This window comes from Heptranchias perlo, chromosome 18 (genome assembly GCF_035084215.1).
Source record: "Heptranchias perlo isolate sHepPer1 chromosome 18, sHepPer1.hap1, whole genome shotgun sequence".
NCBI classification, from domain to species: Eukaryota; Metazoa; Chordata; class Chondrichthyes; order Hexanchiformes; family Hexanchidae; genus Heptranchias; species Heptranchias perlo.
Genome location: NC_090342.1, coordinates 34,515,551 through 34,535,925, shown reverse-complemented (window position 1 = coordinate 34,535,925; position 20,375 = coordinate 34,515,551). Strand labels below are relative to the sequence as shown.

General features: G+C 44.8%; 1 protein-coding gene across 1 annotated transcript in view; it reads left to right on the top strand.

The window, feature by feature from the left end:
• Positions 1-11,208, top strand: part of zgc:136858 (uncharacterized protein LOC678543 homolog) — a 65,245-nt gene extending 54,037 nt beyond the window's left edge. The window contains 2 exon segments of the mRNA XM_068000088.1: positions 10,527-10,725; positions 10,727-11,208. Of these exon segments, the coding sequence (XP_067856189.1) occupies positions 10,527-10,725; positions 10,727-10,792 (265 nt within the window). The 3' untranslated portion in view covers positions 10,793-11,208.
• Positions 11,209-20,375: the final 9,167 nt, after the last annotated feature.

Sequence of the window (20,375 nt, the reverse complement as noted above, 5' to 3'; positions counted from 1 at the left end):
CCATTAATTTGTAAAGTTCCACATTGCTCTGTCCATTAGCTGATAGTGCTTTCAGACAGTATGTTAAATTCAGATTGGCTGATCTTACTGTTCGACAGTGTGGTAATTTGAGAACAGCTGATATTGCTGTCTGACAGAGTATTAAATTGAGACTGGCTAATATTGCTTTCCGACAATGTGTTAAATTGGGACCGGCAGATATTGTTCTCTGACAGTGTTAAATTGGAACTGGCAGATGTTGCTCTCCGACCATGTGTTAAATTGGAACTGGCAGATATTGCTCACCGACCATGTGTTAAATTGGGACCGGCAGATATTGCTCACCGACCATGTGTTAAATTGGGACCGGCAGATATTGCTCACCAACCATGTGTTAAATTGGGACCGGCTGATATTGCTCTCTGATAATGTGTTAAATTGGGACCGGCTGATATTGCTCTCTGATAATGTGTTGAATTGGGACCGGCTGATATTGCTCTCTGATAATGTGTTGAATTGGGACCGGCAGATATTGCTCTCCGACCATGTGTTAAATTGGGACCGGCTGATATTGCTCTCCGACCATGTGTTAAATTGGGACTGGCAGATATTGCTCTCCGACCGTGTGTTAAATTGGAACCGGCTGATATTGCTCTCCGACCATGTGTTAAATTGGGACCGGCAGATATTGCTCTCCGACCATGTGTTGAATTGAGACCAGCTGATATTGCTCTCCGACCGTGTGTTGAATTGAGACCAGCTGATATTGCTCTCCGACCGTGTGTTAAATTGAGACAGGCTGATATTGCTCTCCGACCATGTGTTAAATTGGGACCAGCTGATATTGCTCTCCGACCGTGTGTTAAATTGGAACCGGCAGATATTGCTCTCCGACCGTGTGTTGAATTGAGACCAGCTGATATTGCTCTCCGACCATGTGTTAAATTGGGACCGGCTGATATTGCTCTCCGACCATGTGTTGAATTGAGACCAGCTGATATTGCTCTCCGACCGTGTGTTGAATTGAGACCAGCTGATATTGCTCTCCGACCATGTGTTAAATTGAGACCGGCTGATATTGCTCTCCGACCGTGTGTTAAATTGAGACAGGCTGATATTGCTCTCCGACCGTGTGTTAAATTGAGACCGGCAGATATTGCTCTCCGACCGTGTGTTAAATTGAGACAGGCTGATATTGCTCTCCGACCGTGTGTTGAATTGAGACCAGCTGATATTGCTCTCCGACCGTGTGTTAAATTGAGACAGGCTGATATTGCTCTCCGACCATGTGTTAAATTGAGACCGGCAGATATTGCTCTCCGACCGTGTGTTGAATTGAGACCAGCTGATATTGCTCTCCGACCGTGTGTTGAATTGAGACCAGCTGATATTGCTCTCCGACCATGTGTTAAATTGGGACCGGCAGATATTGCTCTCCGACCGTGTGTTGAATTGAGACCAGCTGATATTGCTGTCCGACCGTGTGTTAAATTGAGACCGGCTGATATTGCTGTCCGACCGTGTGTTGAATTGAGACCGGCTGATATTGCTCTCCGACAGTGTGTTAAATTGAGACCGGCTGATATTTCTCTCCAACCGTGTGTTAAATTGAGACTGGCCGATATTTCTCTCCGACAGTATGTTAAATTGACCACAGCATCCTTGGGATAGTTTCCCAGTGTGATTGCTATCTAGTAATCCTTACTGAATTTGTATCTCTGTGGTCTTCCCCTCACATCCTGTCCCCTCTTTCTGGTCAAATAAACTGTCAATTCTCACTGTCTAGCATGATGCATGAAGAATGGCGTCTCTTGAGTGAGATACTGAAGGCCTGCTAGGGCCTAAGAAACTGTACCCCCAACAAGTTGTCAGCTCAACGACAGGAGGCAGGAACAAAAATTCATAAAATTGGATACACTTTCGTAATTTATCACTGAGACCAGCATGCGGTTTCCCATAAATTAAGTGCTATAAAGATTTTCCTTTCTGTGTCGGAGATGGGCTAAGAAAGTGGGAGCGAATGTTGCCTGGCCTCAGGGAACAGACTTTTTCATTCACTGTGGTAATAATTGGGTGGTTTGCGTATTGGTAAACACCTAGATACAAAATATTAAATTAAATATCCCATCACAATGTCCTTAACTACAGGTGCAATAGTTGATATAATCTCTGTACAAACACTGATGTCATATTTTCCTACATTTCAGCTCTATCAGTGTTCCTTGTGCAGTCTTGCAAAGATCACGCGGTCCCCAAAAAGTAGAGACAAGAAATTACGAAATTGTGGGAAGAAATAAATCTCTTGGCTTTGCTTCTGCAATTTCCATATTATAATTTTAAAACAATGTAGAAATAGCTGCTTCAGTTGTACTTTCAGGCAGGTTTCATTTTGTTGAAATGAGAATGGTTTCAGGCAGGTGCTGAAATAATGTAGAAAGAAGAGCCATGCTCTCTAATCCATTAAAGTACTGGCCTTTCACCTCATGGTCCTGGGCTTCACATCCTGCCCAGACACATAGATAATAAGGATTTGAGGTGAATGAGTTGAGGCAGTTTTAGCACAGTTCCTAGTGGGTGAAAGTCTATACTCACAAACATACATACTTCTGTTCACCATTTGACACTAATTAACAGTCAGAGAGATCCTTTGAATGGCTGCTGTGAGCAATGGAAATGTTGCTTTGGTGTAGTCGAGTTGCCCTTTTGAGGTGAAAACACATTGTTGGAGCATTGTGAAGAGAGGTTCATCCTGCATCTAACTCATGCAGTACCTGACCTGAGAGTATCCAACAGGACAGAACAAAAGGAACTTTACTCTGCATTTCATACGTATTGAGAATATTGTAGATGGATCTTTATTCTGTATCTTATGTTCATGATCTGATGAAGCAATGTAATAGGAAGGACTAACAAATAGCACTGCTAATGCAGTGAGTTACATTTGTATTGTGGGGGCAGTGTGCAGTGGTGGGCAGAATAATTTCAATGATGCAGTTACTTTTTTAAGCTTGCTCTTAACAAGTGAACAGACTTGCTGTATTTATGCGCTGGACTGGATTGACTCTTGAGGGGTATTAGTCTCATGTTTACTCGCTCATATAGAAGATAAAAATTGTATAGAGTTAGTATTATCTAGGAGCTGAAAAGATTATTACCTCACAGTGTTTCAGAGAAATGTGAAGGCCACAGAAACATATCACAGGGAGACAGTCTGATATTGCTAATCTTTCATTTACAAGAAAGGGCAACATAACCCCATTTCTGCAGTGCTCAAGAGTCGTAGGTCTCTGATGCTGATGAAGGAACAGTGGTAACTCAGGTACCAGTAGGAAATCCTGCACATACAGTTCTGTGAATGTGGACTCAGGAGAGTGGAGAGCTTGTTGTTACCCCACTGTAGCCTGCCACAGAGAACAAGGATAGGTGTTCATTCCCTCCTGCAACTCTCTACATGTTAACTTCCCGAAGTCAGTCTCGCCATAGCCCAGCCCCTGGGACTCCTCAGTATTAGCTTTATCATCAGGAGGAGGCACTGAGTGGAGTTAAGCTACTGCCTTTCAGATAAGGGGACAAATGTCAGAGGCAGAGTTAAAAAAAGTGAATGTTGTCTGGTTCCTAAATGGCTTTGCTGGAAATATTGAAGAGAGATTAGATGAATAACATTGTGTTTATTTTTAATAACTGCTGTGATAAGTTTTCCAAAAGCAAAGTTTGGGTTATGTTTACTGATGATAATTAGGGGATAGCTCCTTTTAATATGTAGGTTTTCAAGCTATGGCTTTCAATGCATCAAAGGAACGTTATTCATAGACAGGAAACAGCATGTGGCTGTATTAATGGAGAATGGTGCAAATTCAACAGCCATTTATTAATCTAAGAAAGAAAGAACTTGCATTTATATAGCACCTTTTATGACCTCAGGACATCCCAAAGCACTTTACAGCCAATGAAGTACTTTTGAAGTGTGGTCACTGTTGTAGGGAAAACACTGCAGCCACTTTGCGCACAGCAAAGTCCCAGAAACAACAATGTGATAATGACCAGATAACCTGTTTTTTTTAAGCGATGTTGGTTGAGAGATAAATATTGGCCAGGACATCAGGAGAACTCCCCTGCTCTTCTTCGAAATAGTGCCAAGATCTTTTATAGGCACCTGAGAGGGCAGACAGAGCCTCAGTTTAACATCCAAAATCTGACAATGCAGCATTCCACTGAAGTGTCAGTCTAGATTTTATACTCAAATCTCTGGAGTGGGATTTGAACCCACAACCTTCTGACTCAGAGGCAAGAGTTCTACAACTGAGCCAAGATGCAGTAATTGTTAGTTGATACATTACTTTGCCCATGTACAGCAGACAATCCTGAGCATGGAATCAGCAATGGTCCTTGAGTAAGATCAAAGGGAATTGCTTTTCTTTTTATGGTTTTGTTTTTTTTGCTAAATGTATTTTTCCCCACAGTTGGATCAAGAGCAGGCATTGCAGAGATTTGGAAGTAGTGTGCCCTGTACTATATATTATATCTATTTATATATTATTTCCCTGCCAACCCATGGGCAACAGCAACAACAACGTGCAATTATATAAGCATGTTTAACGTGGTAAAACGTCCCAAGGCGCTTAACAGGAGAAATTATTAAACAAACATTGACACTGAGCCACACAAGGGGATATTAGGACAGGTGGCCAAAAGCTTGTTCAAAGAGGTAGGTTTTAAGAAGCATCTTAAAAGAGGAGATAGTTAAAGAGGCAGTGAGCTTTAGGGAGGGAATGTAGAGCTTAGGGCCTAGGCAGCTGAAGTTACGGCCACCAATAGTGGAGTGATTAAAATGGAGGATGTGCAAGAGGCCAGAATTGGCGGAATATAGAGATCTCGAAGGGTTGTCGGGCTGGAAGAGAGTATAGAGATAGAGAGGGGCAAGGCTATGAAGGGATTTGAAAACAAGGATGAGAATTTTAAAATCGAGGTGTTGCCGGACCAGGAGCCAATGTAGGTCAGCAAGCCTAGGGATAATGGTTGAATGGGACTTGGTGCGAGTTAGGATATGGGCAGCAGAGTTTTGGATGAGCTCAAGTGTATGTCCTTGGCTTGGTACAGCTACACTAATGCCATGGCTAACAGTAGGGAAATTCAGGTAAAGAATACAGGAGGTGTGGAACTGCCACAGTAAACCTAGAGATTATCATTTGACCGTTGATAATTACAGTCAGTCCCACTTCGCCATTGATATTTTTCATGTCAGAACATCGACATTCCCACAATCCCTCCTTACTCCAGGTCCAGTTCATAATGTTTCTTTAAGATGTGAAGTCATGTTATTTAACTTTCCAATGAGTTGGTGGGAATTACCAAGATGATCAGAGGGCATGCAGGCACTTGTGAAACAGTTTTACCTTTTTAAAGAAGAGCCAGTACTGAAGTGTTTTAACACTTAAAAAGCATGTTTTGCCACCCTGTTTGCAAGTAGGGCTTTGGGATAGACCTAACGTTATTGTAACAGCTGTGGTAGGCACAATAGGAACCACTGACAGGTTTCAGTACCAACACCTGCACAGGCTCTGCATGAAATGCTGAATAATAAACTGAGGAAAAAAATGATAGAACACTTCAGACTGCCAGTTGTCTGCAGTGCACAGATACAGCTTCTGCTGGTAACCACCGTCTACTTGAATCAGTAAGAAGTAGGCTTACTCATTCTATCTGACAACCTCCATCTGTTTATATCAAACTCTTTGTTCCTATCCCTTTGTTAACTGCATTTTTGATTACAATAAAGTTTATATGATTTGAAGGGTTGATGCTTTGACAAAAGGAGAAAGATAGGTCCAGCTGTGGCTAGTGACTTATTGAACCTGTAACCAATGTACAAGTCTGTGTAATGGACAACTGTGTGAGATTTGGTGCCAACAAGAGCAGTGTGTAATGTTATTTACTTCGGCACAGTCAGTTCTCTGAACTGAAATGGGCGACAGTTAGATTTTCCTTAAACTTTCATTTGTTTTGCTCCTGTAAAGATGATGGCAGCCATGACAGGACAAGCTTTAATGCTGTGTTCAGTTTTTTTTATGGGATGTGGGCGTTGCTGGCATGGCCAGTATTTATTGCCCATCCCTAATTACCCTTGAGAAGGTGGTGGTGAGCTGCCTTCTTGAACTGCTGCAGTCCATGTGGTGAAGGTTCTCCCACAGTGCTGTTAGGTAGGGAGTTCCAGGATTTTGACCCAACGACGATGAAGGAACAGCGATATATTTCCAAGTCAGGATGATATGTGACTTGGAGAGGAATGTGCAGGTGGTGTTGTTCCCATGTGCCTGCTGCTCTTGTCCTTCTAGGTGATAGAGGTCGTAGGTTTGGGAGGTGCTGTCGAAGAAGTTGTTGGGTTTGACATCTAAAGTGTAGAGAAACTGCAACATGGCCAGTTAATTAGGTCAGACCCCAGTTATGAGCATCGCTGGTACTTTTATGACAGCTTTGGCAATATGTTTCTGATGTCAAATGAAAACTTCTAACTTCCATCCCTTACGGACAAACTTGAGGTCCCAGCAGCACAGCAGTTTCTGGGTGTTGTTGTACTGTCAGAAAAATATACAACCTGCACAGTTTATTATTTAATGTACAAGTTGACCAGAAGAGCCTATAAATGAATTATTTAAAATCTCACTGATAACAAAAATCACAATGTGGGTCAGTACCTTTTCTATCAGTAACACTAGAGTTAGTGTGGATGCTTCATCAGATTCTAGAGTTAAATGAGTAACTTCTGAAATTGAGGAATTCTTCAAGAAGACTATGGCTTGGTGATAGAATACCTGATCACACCTCTGATTCCCCATGTCAAATTCTGGAATTTCAGTATCCCACTCAGCAAGATGGTAATTAGAGATTAATCACTGTTCCATTGGGGACAAAGAAAAACTCAATGAGCAAGTCACCCCCCCTCCCCCCATGCCAATCCTTCCCAGGAACTGCTCTCCTCAGGGCCAATAGAATTGTTGAACAGATTGCCATCCACCCACTCCTCTGGGAAAATGGTGTGTAATAACCCTCCGAAAACTCTGCGTTCCTGCAACTCTGGCCTCTTGCACATCCCCCACTCCCTTCGCCCCACCATTGGCGGCTGTAATTACAGCCGTCTAGGCCCCAAGCTCTGGAATTCCTTCCCCAAACCTCTTTGCCTCTCCACTTCTCTCTCCTCTTTTTAGACACTGTGCAAAACCTACCTCTTTCACCAAGAGTTTGGTCACCTATCCTAATGTCTCCTTCTTTGGCTCGGTGTCAATTTATGTCTGATTACGCTCCTGTGAAGCGCCTTGAGAAATTTTACTACGTTAAAGGCACTATATAAATGCAAATTGTTGTAGTTTCAGGGATAGACAAACACATTCCTACGGTCTTCTCTACTTGTGTAAATATTTCCAACATGGCTTCCATGTTTCCCCGAACTTGATATCCAGAGTTTACTGCAGCTGCAGACTGTGTTGAACTCTGTGAGTGTGAAAGGGTTAAACTCGAGCATGGAGCTCGAGTGCGCAGTGCTGTGGGTGCTCATTTTGCACCTTCTGTTGTAACAGGTTCAACTTGAGCTGCTCCAACTGTCAGCAGCTTCTTTAGTCCTTAGGAATGGCAGTCCCGGCTCGACAAAGGTTCCTAAGTGCAACCACAACATATGCTCTGAAATTAATACGAGAAAAGCAAGCGGTGTTTCGTTTGACATTTTTAATCCTCTCTGTTTTCAAAATGGAAAATGCTGGCTAATGATTACTGTTTAGAAAATGTCTGCAATGCGTTACGGTGAAGCCTGAATCAGTGGCAATTACCGACAGCCAGGAGAAGGGAAGGGGTAAATTCTTAATTATAGGCTGATAGAGAGTAGGCAAGAAAAATCGTAGAAGGCAGAAGGAAACTGGAGTTATTGGATTGCAGTGAGGAACAGAGATCCTAGGTGTATTTTCCCTTTCCTACCCCAGAGACACTGGAGGTAATTTTCAATCCCACTGCCTGGGTGGTAACCTGGTGGAGCAGATCACCCATCCTTTATAGAACCTGTTTGATTTTAATTCCGTTGATTTTCAGACAACAAAGTTGAAAGTTGCCCCATCTGAGTCTGATTGTTACACCCTTACAGACGAAGATCAAAATAACATTGGCAGATGCCTGGGATCAGGTCGAGCATCAGCTTCTCAGTCTCAGTTGTTGCATGGCCCAAAGAGACAAGGAAAGAAAAACAATGGGGAATAAACAGATAGCGTTTTACCCTCAGAAGAAAATTCCGCCATGGTGTCTCATCAATCCAATGGCTGCAGCTTCAAATTATTTCTCTCCTGCTGGCAGATTCACCTTTTTATCCCTAGTGTTGATTTTCTATTTTACTAGCCATTTTTAGAACTAAGGATTTCTCTTTTTACCTTGATATAAAGAGAAAACGAGTCACCAACTTGTTAGATATAACATTTAGCCAATCGCTGGAACCAGTATCATCAATCATTCGCGATTCCATTCCTCATGAGTTATGCAGTCAGGTCGAGCTGTCATATAAGTTTGGTATTCAAAAGCATTGATGTATATTCTCTACTTATTTGGCGATTAAGAAAACCTGTTGGCTATCGATGGCATCTTAATTGGACAAAAAGGGATTTTGCCAATACTACAATATTGTTTTCAGAATTTCTTTCTTTCTGCTTCCCCCTCCCCCCTATTAGTTAGTCTCTCATTTTTAGGCCACGTCGTGTCACAGACCATCCTGAGGGTCACTCTGCACCTCCTCTCATGGCTAGGCTAAGTTTGGAAACCTCCACTTTTCACTACAGACATTAGAATAGGATGTTAATTCACACACAGAACTCAACCATCAGAATGTCGAGCGCAGAGCCACAGAGACACCCAGTAATGGTTTATTCATTTCAGTGGACTGTACTGAAATAGTACCCTCAGTTCTCCCATTTAATCTATTTTGCCATAGTATGTCATCTGGTCACCCACACTCTCATTTTACACACTCAGCACTAACAAGAAATGTTGTGATCTTTCTCTCTGCAATATGTTCTGGGCCCGACTTGGCACCTCTTCACTACAGTGTAGTTGAGATTGAGGAATTTTCTGTGTGACAAACAACAAACACACGCACACCTGTGTCTATCACTCCATGTTGGAATGCCAAAGTTCTTCACTCTGCTGCCTTCAGGTTAACATATCTTAAAAAGATACATGTTGGAATCTGTATTACGCAACAGAAACAGCATCTAAACAAGGTTTGAAAATACAATAAGCAGACTGGCTCAGTACTGAATGTTCGGAATCCAGTGAGGACTGTCAGTTCAGATTGAAGAGATCCTTCTGAAATGCTCTTAACAAGTGACAAACTTTAGCCCATTATCCCTTCTTTGTGAGTCAGTGACGTTAGAGAATTATCCATTATTATTTGAACCCCAGGCACTGATTTTGTAAGCTGCAGTCATATCACAGAAGTAAGGTAATGCCCAGTACCTGATCAGGAGGTGACCTGCTCCCACTTCTGCCAGTGTTGCTTTGCAAGTGAAATGTAAACTCTCCCTTCAATTTCCTGCTTCTCCCTCTGACAAAGTGATGAATTCCAAACATGCGTCTCCAACCCCCCCCCCCCCAACTTTTTAATTTGTGACAATGATCATTCTGTGGGGCAACAAAAATATTGCTCAGCCTCACTGAGTAAGGAAAAGGGTCTAACTTTAAAGAGATGGTTTTTTGGCGGGAGGATGAACAAGGGCTGGAGATTGCTTCTAGCTCTCTTTTATTCACTATGCCCACACCACACCGCATTCTCTTGATGAGCAGGTTGTCAATAATCTTGGAACAGGCTTCCAGGAAACACATAAAGTGTCCCATCAGGAGAAGGAAATGGGACTCTTCTTCAGATTTTCACTCCGTCCCTTGTGGGAAACCCTCTGATCTTCACAAGGTATCCCACCCCCTTTACTTGTATGTCTTAAGAGAGGGAACTCACAACATGCAGGCAGTAATGGGCACAAGCCCTAGTCCTGTCCCTTCCTGTAATGACACACAAGTGCTCCAGCACACTATGCTGCCATATAATAATTTTAGCTACATCTTCTTATAGTTTATCGCGGTCCCCTCCACCTGCCCATCACAAACACTGACAGTTCCTGAATGTTTTTGACAATTTCTGCTTCCTCCCTTGGCTCACTGGCTCTTCTTTCTCAGGATATCCTACATGCCTTTGCATCTGTCACATGCTACTCCTTTCATTTTAGAGTCTCCTGGGTCACCTTATGAATGGTTAGCCTTCAACATTAATCCATTTCTAAAACACGAGACTTTGCAAAACTCCCACACAAAAGAGTTGGTTGATGTTTGAAACATCCTCATTGTGCATTTCAGCTAGTGACGGTCGTTCCCCGGGTGTGCCGTGTGCCCCAGCTGCCTACAGCATGAAAACGGGTGGTCATGGCCATCAACACATGACATCCAAACAGCTTGTATATTTTTCAAAAGACTGCCGGTTCTTTTTTTGCAAATTCTTTGTTGAATAACGTCATGTTTTTTCTTTACAGCTTTGTTGCTGGAATGATAGCGGGTCTGCTGTCAGGACAGGAGACCCACACCTGTGTCAGGATGGGGCTGTTGGCTGCCAGCTACTCGCTCAGGTCACAAGAGGCCATCTCCGCATCAATCAGCACAGACAGTGTGAACCCACAGCAGGTCATTGACAGAGTATGGCAGCAGCCAACGTACCATTCTGAGAACAAGGCACCCACCAACAGGGAACTATAACTCCCCACCGACTTGGTCAGACGGCGACCTGCTTATTTGGGATTGATAAAAAAATACCCAGATGTTAAACTTGTCAAGAGTGGGAACCATAGTTTTCTACACTATAATATAAAACAATGTAATATATTGAAGGAAATGTGTGACAGCATCGTCCTGGGATGGGTATAGGAAAATAGGAAGACAGGCTTGAGGGGCTGCCATGATGCCACTGCCACTCTCCTGGGTGGCGCCTCAGCAATCCTGATGATCAGCTGGAGAACGGATTGCTGGAGTGCTATGATGCCCTGTAAGTCCAGTTCAACAGTGGTCCCCAGACCCACGATAGCAGCTGTCTGAGCTTCCAAGGCAGCAGTCTGAGCTCCAAATGCAGCCGTCAGACCTTGGATGGCAGATGTTTGTGCTTCAATGGAAGCTGTGACATTGGTCATCAGATGTTGCATCATGGTGGGTTCCACAGGTGTGCTGATGGAGGTGACCACCCGTTCCATGTTGGAAAGGATGGGCTCCAAGCTATGCACAAAGCCCTGTGCCAAGTTGCAGCTGGACTCCTCCATGCCCCTGCTCATTGTGCGCAGGCTTTCTGGCAGGCTTTCCAGTGCCCCAAGCATTTGGTTGTGTACGCCCATCAGCCGTCTTCTGTAGCCTGGCCCATCGAAGCCCTTATCTGAATCCTCTGCAGCAGAACCAGTGAGCCACCTCGCCCTGTGGCGAGCTGGCATCTGTGGTATCCATTCCCCCCACCCTGGCTCCTGCGCACTTGTGCCTGGTGTCTCACCACGTGCAGATCCCTCCTCTAACCTAAGACGTGCAGTGTCAGTCTCTGAGCTGGTGGAAGCAAGTGTCCGATCGAGTGACGGTGTGGCTTCACTGGCCTCCTCCTCCTCCTCCTGCTGCTACCGCCACACGTTCTTGGGCATCTGCAGTAACTGCAGCACGTGAGTCAGAAAGATTATAGGAGGAGGGAGATGTGGGAAAGGAGAAGAAGCATTAGATATGCAGAGACCCCTTCATCGGGACCTCCAGCGCGGCATGCTGTCACGGCTGGAGCGACGGCCCACCCAATGATCCGAAGCACTGTCTCCTCTAGGGGAGGTGAGGATGTGTAAGCATGGCCCGTCCACCCTCAGGTCCCTCCTGCTGCCAGCTGTTTTGCAAGAGAAGGGGGCGCATGACAGAGGTCAGTGTGTCAGTGAGTATCCTGCAAGGTGTGTGGGTGATGTGTCTGTCGTGGTCAAATAGCTGCCAGTTTGTGTGACCTGTGAGTGGTGGTTGTGTGGCCTGCAAATGTGATACTACGTGTGGATGAGATCAGCATGCCGAGTGCAGCATTGCGTATGGATGGGCAGTGTTTGTTGGTGGGTGGGTGACGGGGAGTGTGATGCGTGGAGCAGTGATGCAGTTGGTAGGATGTGCCACTTGACACTTGCATTCACTCACCTTGACCACTCGTGTCAAATCATTGAACTTCTTTCGGCACTGCACCCATGTGCATGGTGCAATGCTCCTGGCATTGACTTCCTGCGCTACAGCCTGCCAATGCCTGTGGAGCTGCAGTCTGGAGGGTCTCCTGGCACCCTGCAGTACATGTTGGCCCTCTTTTCGTTCACCCCTTCCACCAGGGCCTCCAGTGCATCATCGAAGAAGCGTGGAGCCCTCTCTCGTGCCGGTCCTGCTATCCTCGTGGCCATCTTTCCCTTCTCCAAGTAAGCTGTGTACCTGCCATTTGAAATGTGCACCTGCACCTTTAAAAGGTGCAGGCTGCTGACGATGTGCGCTGTGCACGCCCCATATCCAACTTCCTCATTCTCCGTGCAGCCTCTCAGCAGCACAGGCAGTGCTGGCTGCACGGAAATATCATGGTAAGTAACAGGCAGCACGAAGTTCACGTGCTGCCTGCAAACGGGCCATCGGGCGCAGGGTACTAGCGAATCAGGCTACCCCGCCTGAAAACGGCCCTTATTGAATTTTTCCCCCATTGTAACTGTTGTTGATAAATGTGATTATCACATATAATTGCTGAGCTTTTCAGAACCCCTTTGGCCCTGCCAGATATTGGACAGCATGTGTTACTTTCAGTGGGTTGTTGCATAACATATGCAGGAGTGTTATATCCAGTAACACAGTGCATGATTATACATACCCCCTACCTGTACATCTATTGGATAGGTGTCATTTGTGCTACATTTGATAGTACATCCTTTGACTCCCCATCTATTCAGAGGTTCTCATTATTCAATCTCATCCACTCTTTGAACAATGACTCCAATCCAAGTCCATCGACTTTTTTCAGACTGCACCACCTCGATGTACACAAAGTTACCTAGAATTACACAGAATTACAGCATAGAATTAGATAGACTTACAGCACAGAAACAGGCCACTCGGCCCAACAAATCCATGCCGGTGTTTATGCTCCACATGAGCCTCCTCCCACCCTTCTTCATCTAACCCCATCAACATATCCTTCTATTCCTTTCTCCCTCATGTGTCTATCTAGTTTCCCCTTAAATGCATCAATGCTAGTTGCCTCAACTACACCTCGTGGTAGCAAGTTCCACATTCTAACCACTCTCTGGGTAAAGAAGTTTCTTCTGAATTCCCTATTGGATTCATTAGTGACTATCTTATATTTATAGCTTCTAGTTCTGGTCTCCCCTGCAAGAGAAACATCTTCTCTACGTCTACCCTATCAAACCCTTTCATAATCTTAAAGATTTCTATCAGGTCACCCTCAGTCTTCTCTTTTCTAGAGAAAAGAGCCCCAGCCTGTTCAATTTTTCCTGATGGGTATAACCTCTCAGTTCTGGTATCATCCTAGTAAATCTTTTCTGCACCTTCTCCAGTGCCTCTATATCCTTTTTATAATATGGTGACCAGAATTGTTCTCCAAGTGTGGTCTAACTAAGGTTCTGTACAAGTTTAACATAACTTCTCTGCTTTTCAATTCTATCCCTCTAGAAATGAACCCAGTGCTTTGTTTGCTTTTTTTATGGCCTTATTAATCTGCATCACTACTTTTGGTGATTTTTGTATCTGTACCCCCAGATTCATCTGCTCCTCTACCCCCTTTAGACTCTTATTTTCCAAGGAGTATGTGACCTCCTTATTCTTCCTACCAAAATATACCACCTCATACTTATCTACATCGAAATTCATTTCCCAATTACATGCCCACTCTGCAAGTTTGTTAATGTCTTCCTGTCGCAGTCCTCCTCAGTATTAACTATGCCCCTCAATTTGGTGTCAACCGCAAATTTTGAAATTGTACCTCCGATTCCCGAGTCCAAGTTATTTATGTAAATGGTGAACAACAGTGGTCCCAGCACTGATCCTTGTGGAACATCACTTCCCACCTTTTGCCAGTCAGAGTAACTACCTTTAATCCCTACACTCTGTTTTTTGTTTTGTAGCCAGCTTGCTATCTTTCATTTGTTCTTAAATAAATTATTAAATCTTCATGTCTTCCCTAACTTTTTATGGATTAATAAAAATATTATTTCTTTCAATTTTTTAAACAAATATATTTTTCATATCTATCACATGTCCAACCAATAGCTACCACCTCTTAACTTTGATGCTGCACTCTTAAACCCCGATTTTAATTCAGGGCTTGAGTGCAGCCTGGGAAGGGTGGAGCAAGTGTGCGACAGTGTGAGGTCTGGGCCATTTTAACTCTTCATTTCCATGTTTGAAGTGAGGCTCCCGACCAGAAACACTACCTGGTCTTTTTTTTATTCATTCATGGGATGTAGACATCGCTGGCAAGGCATTTATTGCCCATCCCTAATTGCCCTTGAGAAGGTGGTGGTGAGCTGACTTCTTGAACCGCTGCAGTCCGTGTGGTGAAGGTTCTCCCACAGTGCTGTTAGATAGGGAGTTCCAGGATTTTGACCTAGTGACGATGAAGGAACGGCGATATATTTCCAAATCACAATGGTGTGTGACTTGGAGGGGAATGTGCAGGTGGTGTTGTTCCCACGCGCCTGCTGCCCTGGTCCTTCTAGGTGGTAGAGGTCGCGGGTTTGGGAGGTGCTGTCAAAGAAGCCTTGGCGAGTTGCTGCAGTGCATCCTGTAGATGGTACACACTGCAGCCACGATGCGCCGGTGGTGGAGGGAGTGAATGTTTAAGGTGGTGGATGAGGTGCCAATCAAGCGGGTTGCTTTGTCCTGGATGGTGTCGAGCTTCTTGAGTGTTGTTGGAGCTGCACTCATCCATGCAAGTGGAGAGTATTCCATCACACTCCTGACTTGTGCCTTGTAGAAGATGGAAAGGCTTTGGAGAATCAGAATATGAGTCACTCGCCGCAGAATACCCAGCCTCTGACTTGCTCTTGTAGCCACAGTTTTTATGTGGCTGGTCCAGTTAAGTTTCTGGTCAATGGTGACCCCCAGGATGTTGATGATAGGGAATTTGGCGATGATATTGCTGTTGAATGTCAAGAGGAGGTAGTTAGACTCTCTCTTGTTGGAGATGGTCATTGCCTGGCTCTTGTCTGGCGTCACTGTTACTTGCCACTTATCAGCCAAAGCCTGGATGTTGTCGAGGTCTTGCTGAATGTGGGCACGGACTGCTTCATTATCTAAGGGGTTGCGAATGGAACTGTACACTGTGCAATCATCAGCGAACATCCCCACTTCTGACCTTATGATGGAGGGAAGGTCATCGATGAAGCAGCTGAAGAAGATTGGGCCTAGAACACTGCCCCAAGGAATTCCTGCAGCGATGTCCTGGGGCTGAGATGATTGGCCTCTAACAACCACTACCATCTTCCTTTGTGCTAGGTATGACTCCAGCGACTGGAGAGTTTTCCCCCTGATTCCCATTGACTTCAATTTTACTAGGGCTCCTTGGTGCCGCACTCAGTCAAATGTTGCCTTGATGTCAAGGGCAGTCACTCTCCCCTCACCTCTGGAATTTAGCTCATTTGTCCATGTTTGTACCAAGACTGTAATGAGGTCTGGAGCAGCGTGGTCCTGGCGGAACCCAAACTGAGCATCGGCGAGCAGGTTATTGGTGAGTAAGTGCCGCTTGATAGCACTGTCGACGACACCTTCCATCACTTTGCAGATGATTGAGAGTGGACTGATGAGGCGGTAATTGGCCAGATTGGATTTGTCCTGCTTTTTGTGGACAGGACATACTTGGGCAATTTTCCACATTGTCGGGTAGATGCCAGTGTTGTAGCTGTACTGGAACAGCTTGGCTAGAGGCGCGGCTAATTCTGGAGCACAAGTCTTCAGCACTACAGCCGGGATGTTGTCGGGGCCCATAGCCTTTGCTGTATCCAGTGCACTCAGCCGTTTCTTGATATCACATGGAGTGAATCGAATTGGCTGAAGACTGACTTCTGTGATGGTGGGGATCTCGGGAGGAGGCCGAGATGGATCATCCACTTGGCACTTCTGGCTGAAGATGGTTGCAAACACTTCTGCCTTGTCTTTTGCACTCACGTGCTGGACTCTGCCATCATTGAGGATTGTAAACAACACCAAGTTATAGTCCAGCAATTTTATTTTAAATTCACAAGCTTTCGGAGGCTACCTCCTTCGTCATTTTCACATCGTTCACCTGACGAAGGAGGTGGCCTCCGAAAGCTTGTGAATTTAAAATAAAATTGCTGGACTATAACTTGGTGTTGTAAAATTGTTTACAATTGTCAACCCCAGTCCATCACCGGCATCTCCACATCATCATTGAGGATGGGGATGTTCATGGAGCTTCCTCTTCCCGTTAGTTGTTTAATTGTCCACCACCATTCACAACTGGATGGCGCAGGACTGCAGAGCTTTGATCTGATCCGTTGGTTACGGGATCACATAGCTCTGCCTATGGCATGTTGCTTCCACTGTTTAGCATGCATGTGGTCCTGAGTTGTAGCTTCACCAGGTTGGCACCTCATTTTTAGGTACACCTGGTGCTGCTCCTGGCATGCTCTTCTACACTCCTCATTGAGCCAGGGTTGATCCCCTGGTTTGTTGGTAATGGTAGAGTGAGGAATATGCCGGGCCATGAGGTTACAGATTATGGTGGAATACAATTCTGCTGCTGCTAATGGCCCACAGCACCTCATGGATGCCCAGTTTTGAGCTGCTAGAACTGTTCTGAATCTATCCCATTTAGCTCGGTGGTAATGCCATACAACACGATGGTCGGTGTCCTCAGTGTGAAGACGGGACTTTGTCTCCACAAGGACTGTGCGGTGGTCACTCCTACCAATACTGTCATGGACAGATGCATCTGCGAGAGGTAGATTGGTGAGGACGAGGTCAAGTAGGTTTTTCCCTCGTGTTGGTTTTCTCATCACTTGCCGCAGGCCCAGTCTGGCAGCTATGTGCTTCAGGACTTGGCCAGCTCGGTCAGTAGTGGTGCTACCGAGCCACTCTTAGTGATGGACATTGATGTCCCCCACCCAGAGTATATTCTGGTCTGTCCGGTTTTATTCTTATAACGTCTTTTTGTAGTGGGATTGTATAACTGAGTGGCTTGTCTAGGCCATTTCAGAGGAATGTGAGAATTCAGTTAAGAATCAATCACATACAGGGCAGACCAGGTAAGGACGGCAGGTTTCCTTCCCTAAGGGACATTAGTCAGAGGCCGGGGGCAGGATTTTGGCCAGCAGGAGGCCACTGCCAAGTTCCTGAGGGTACAGTCCCCAGCAGTCAGATAAGTGAGTCAGGGGCTGGGGTGGAGGCGATCACAGTTGGGGATAGGTTGAGAAACCCAGGGCAGGGGAGGCCTAAGGTTTCCTTGTGAGGCCCAGAGGAGCAGTCGTGGCTCACAAAACCTTCAAAAAAAACTTTAAACTCACCTTCCTGTGCCTGATCTGGCACCAATCCTGGTTGCCGCCAGGTTTCTCTGGCAGTTTCGGCACTGAGCGAAAGTAGCAAGACTCCGTATTAAAATCGTGTCAGGGTCCTATTTGTGTCAAAGGACCGCGACTTTCGCATATTTAGGAGGCCCTCGCCTGCCTGCAAGAGTTATATTGGTGGCAAGCAGGAGTGCAGCACGAACAGGGAGGTAAGTACTCTACATTTATTTCAACTCCCACACGCCCCGCTCTCATCAGGGGGTAAAATCAGGGCTTTAGTCGTTGTTCATCTATTGACATTCTTGTCGCGTTGGAGGTGAATTTCTACAGGGGTTCTCCTTGTCTGCCGTAACTTCAATATAAGAGCCATGGAAACCCCAGAAAATCGGTGCAACCAGCGTTCACTCCGTTTTTCCAGGTTTTCCATGACCCTTCAGCGGCTGATCAGGAGAATTCCCATGGAAATTCTCCCCCGTTATCTCCTCCCATCTCATATATTTCTCCCAGATTAATGCCATTGCTAAAGCTGCCTGCAAGAAGTTTAGTTTCCTCTTTCATATCGAGCACTTCCTTTCCTCAACTCTTAACTCTCCATAAAATCAAAATCCAACCAGGATTTGAACATTGCTTCCATATCTGAGGAGACTTCAAGGAGTTCTCTTATACTCCTGGAAAGGACACAAGAAGGAACTTGTCATTTGGTAGATGATCCTTTTTTCACCTCTAAGCTTTTGCTTTTCTTTCTCACTACTGTTGTTTCTCTGTTTTATCATGGTCACTGCTGCTACTAACTTTCTTCTCCTATTCTTTGTAGTCTCCAAATACACTCTCTTTTCATAAATACCAATTTTCCCAGATTTGGTGAGAGTTGCATGCTCCTTTCCATCTGGCCATGTCGAAAAGTACATCGTGGAGAGCACTTATTTTCTCTTTGAGTTTTGTATCTTTTTCACAGAAGCTACTAACACGGTTAGGACCTCTTGTGATTCATCCACTTCAAATGCAAGGCCAGACCTACTCAAATGAGTTCCCCTCCCCCCTCCCCACATTTAACCACATTTTACGTTCTTAGACCAACACTGACTGAGACCAGTATTGACCAGTCCAGGTGTTCCTCCTCTCTGCATCGTTGCTGTGTTGAAATCTTGACTCATCACATGGTCACCGACTCTTAACATTCTTTTCCAGAACCTCACTTTTGGATTTCCTAATCTTCAGTCTGTCTACAAACTAAAGGCATTAAAAGCTCTCAGTGTGGCTCACAGTCAGATCTAATAGGTGTTTAGTTGTTGTGCTGATCCAGTGCCGACTGGCTGTAAGACACAAAAGCCAATTGCCATTAGTCATGTAATTCCCTCTTCTAAAAAAAATTGTGCATTATTGTGACACAAGAAAAGTATTAAAGCCATTTCTAACATGACAAGACTTGCTGGTGTAGATTTATTAATTTGGATTGGTGATTGGTTATCGACAATAGTCATTAAATAGGCAATGTTACTGCCAGGACCTTCCCCAACACCTTAGTATGAAGCAGATCCTCCTCAACTTTAGGTGCAAAATTGGAAGGCAAATCCCAATCTGTGTGGCTCTTCTCACTTTTTTTTCAGTGTCTATTGACTTTCAATTTCTTTTGTCAGTGTTTTTTTACAATTTTATTTTATATAAGAAGTTTACATGTTCTTAGGACTTGGTTTCATTCAGCGTTATGTTATAGTATACATTTAACAATACTTGGAGATGGATTCAGTGAGGGTCATAAGAACATAAGAACATAAGAAATTGGAGCAGGAGTAGGCCAATCGGCCCCTCGAGCCTGCTCCGCCATTCAATAAGATCATGGCTGATCTGATCCCAACCACAAATCTAAAGAACACAAGAAGTCGGAGCAGGACCCGGCCACATAGCCCCTGGGCCCTCTCCGCCACCCACAGGGCATTGACCGATCCGAACTCAGCTTCATGTCCAATTTCCTGCCCGCTCCCCATAACCCCTAATTCCCTTTACTTCTAGGAAACTGTCTATTTCTGTTTTAAATTTATCTAATGATGTAGCTTCCACAGCTTCCTGGGGCAGCAAATTCCACAGACCTACCACCCTCTGAGTGAAGAAGTTTCTCCTCATCTCAGTTTTGAAAGAGCAGCCCCTTATTCTAAGATTATGCCCCCTAGTTCTAGTTTCACCCATCTTTGGGAACATCCTTACTGCATCCACCCGATCAAGACCCTTCACAATCTTATATGTTTCAATAAGATCGCCTCTCATTCTTCTGAACTCCAATGAGTAGAGTCCCAATCTACTCAACCTCTCCTCATATGTCCGCCCCCTCATCCCCGGGATTAACCGAGTGAACCTTCTTTGTACTGCCTCGAGAGCAAGTATGTCTTTTCTTAAGTATGGAGACCAAAACTGTATGCAGTATTCCAGGTGCGGTCTCACCAATACCTTATATAACTGCAGCAATACCTCCTTGTTTTTATATTCTATCCCCCTAGCAATAAAAGCCAACATTCCGTTGGCTTTCTTGATCACCTGCTGCACCTGCATACCAACTTTTTGATTTTCTTGCACTAGGACCCCCAGATCCCTTTGTACTGCAGTACTTTCCAGTCTCTCGCCATTAAGAAAATAACTTGCTCTCTGATTTTTCCTGCCAAAGTGCATAACCTCACATTTTCCAATATTATATTGCATCTGCCAAATCTCCGCCCACTCACCCAGCCTGTCTATATCCCCTTGCAGGTTTTTTATGTCCTCCTCTCTCTACTTTCCCTCCCATCTTTGTATCATCTGCAAATTTTGATATGTTGCACTCGGTCCCCT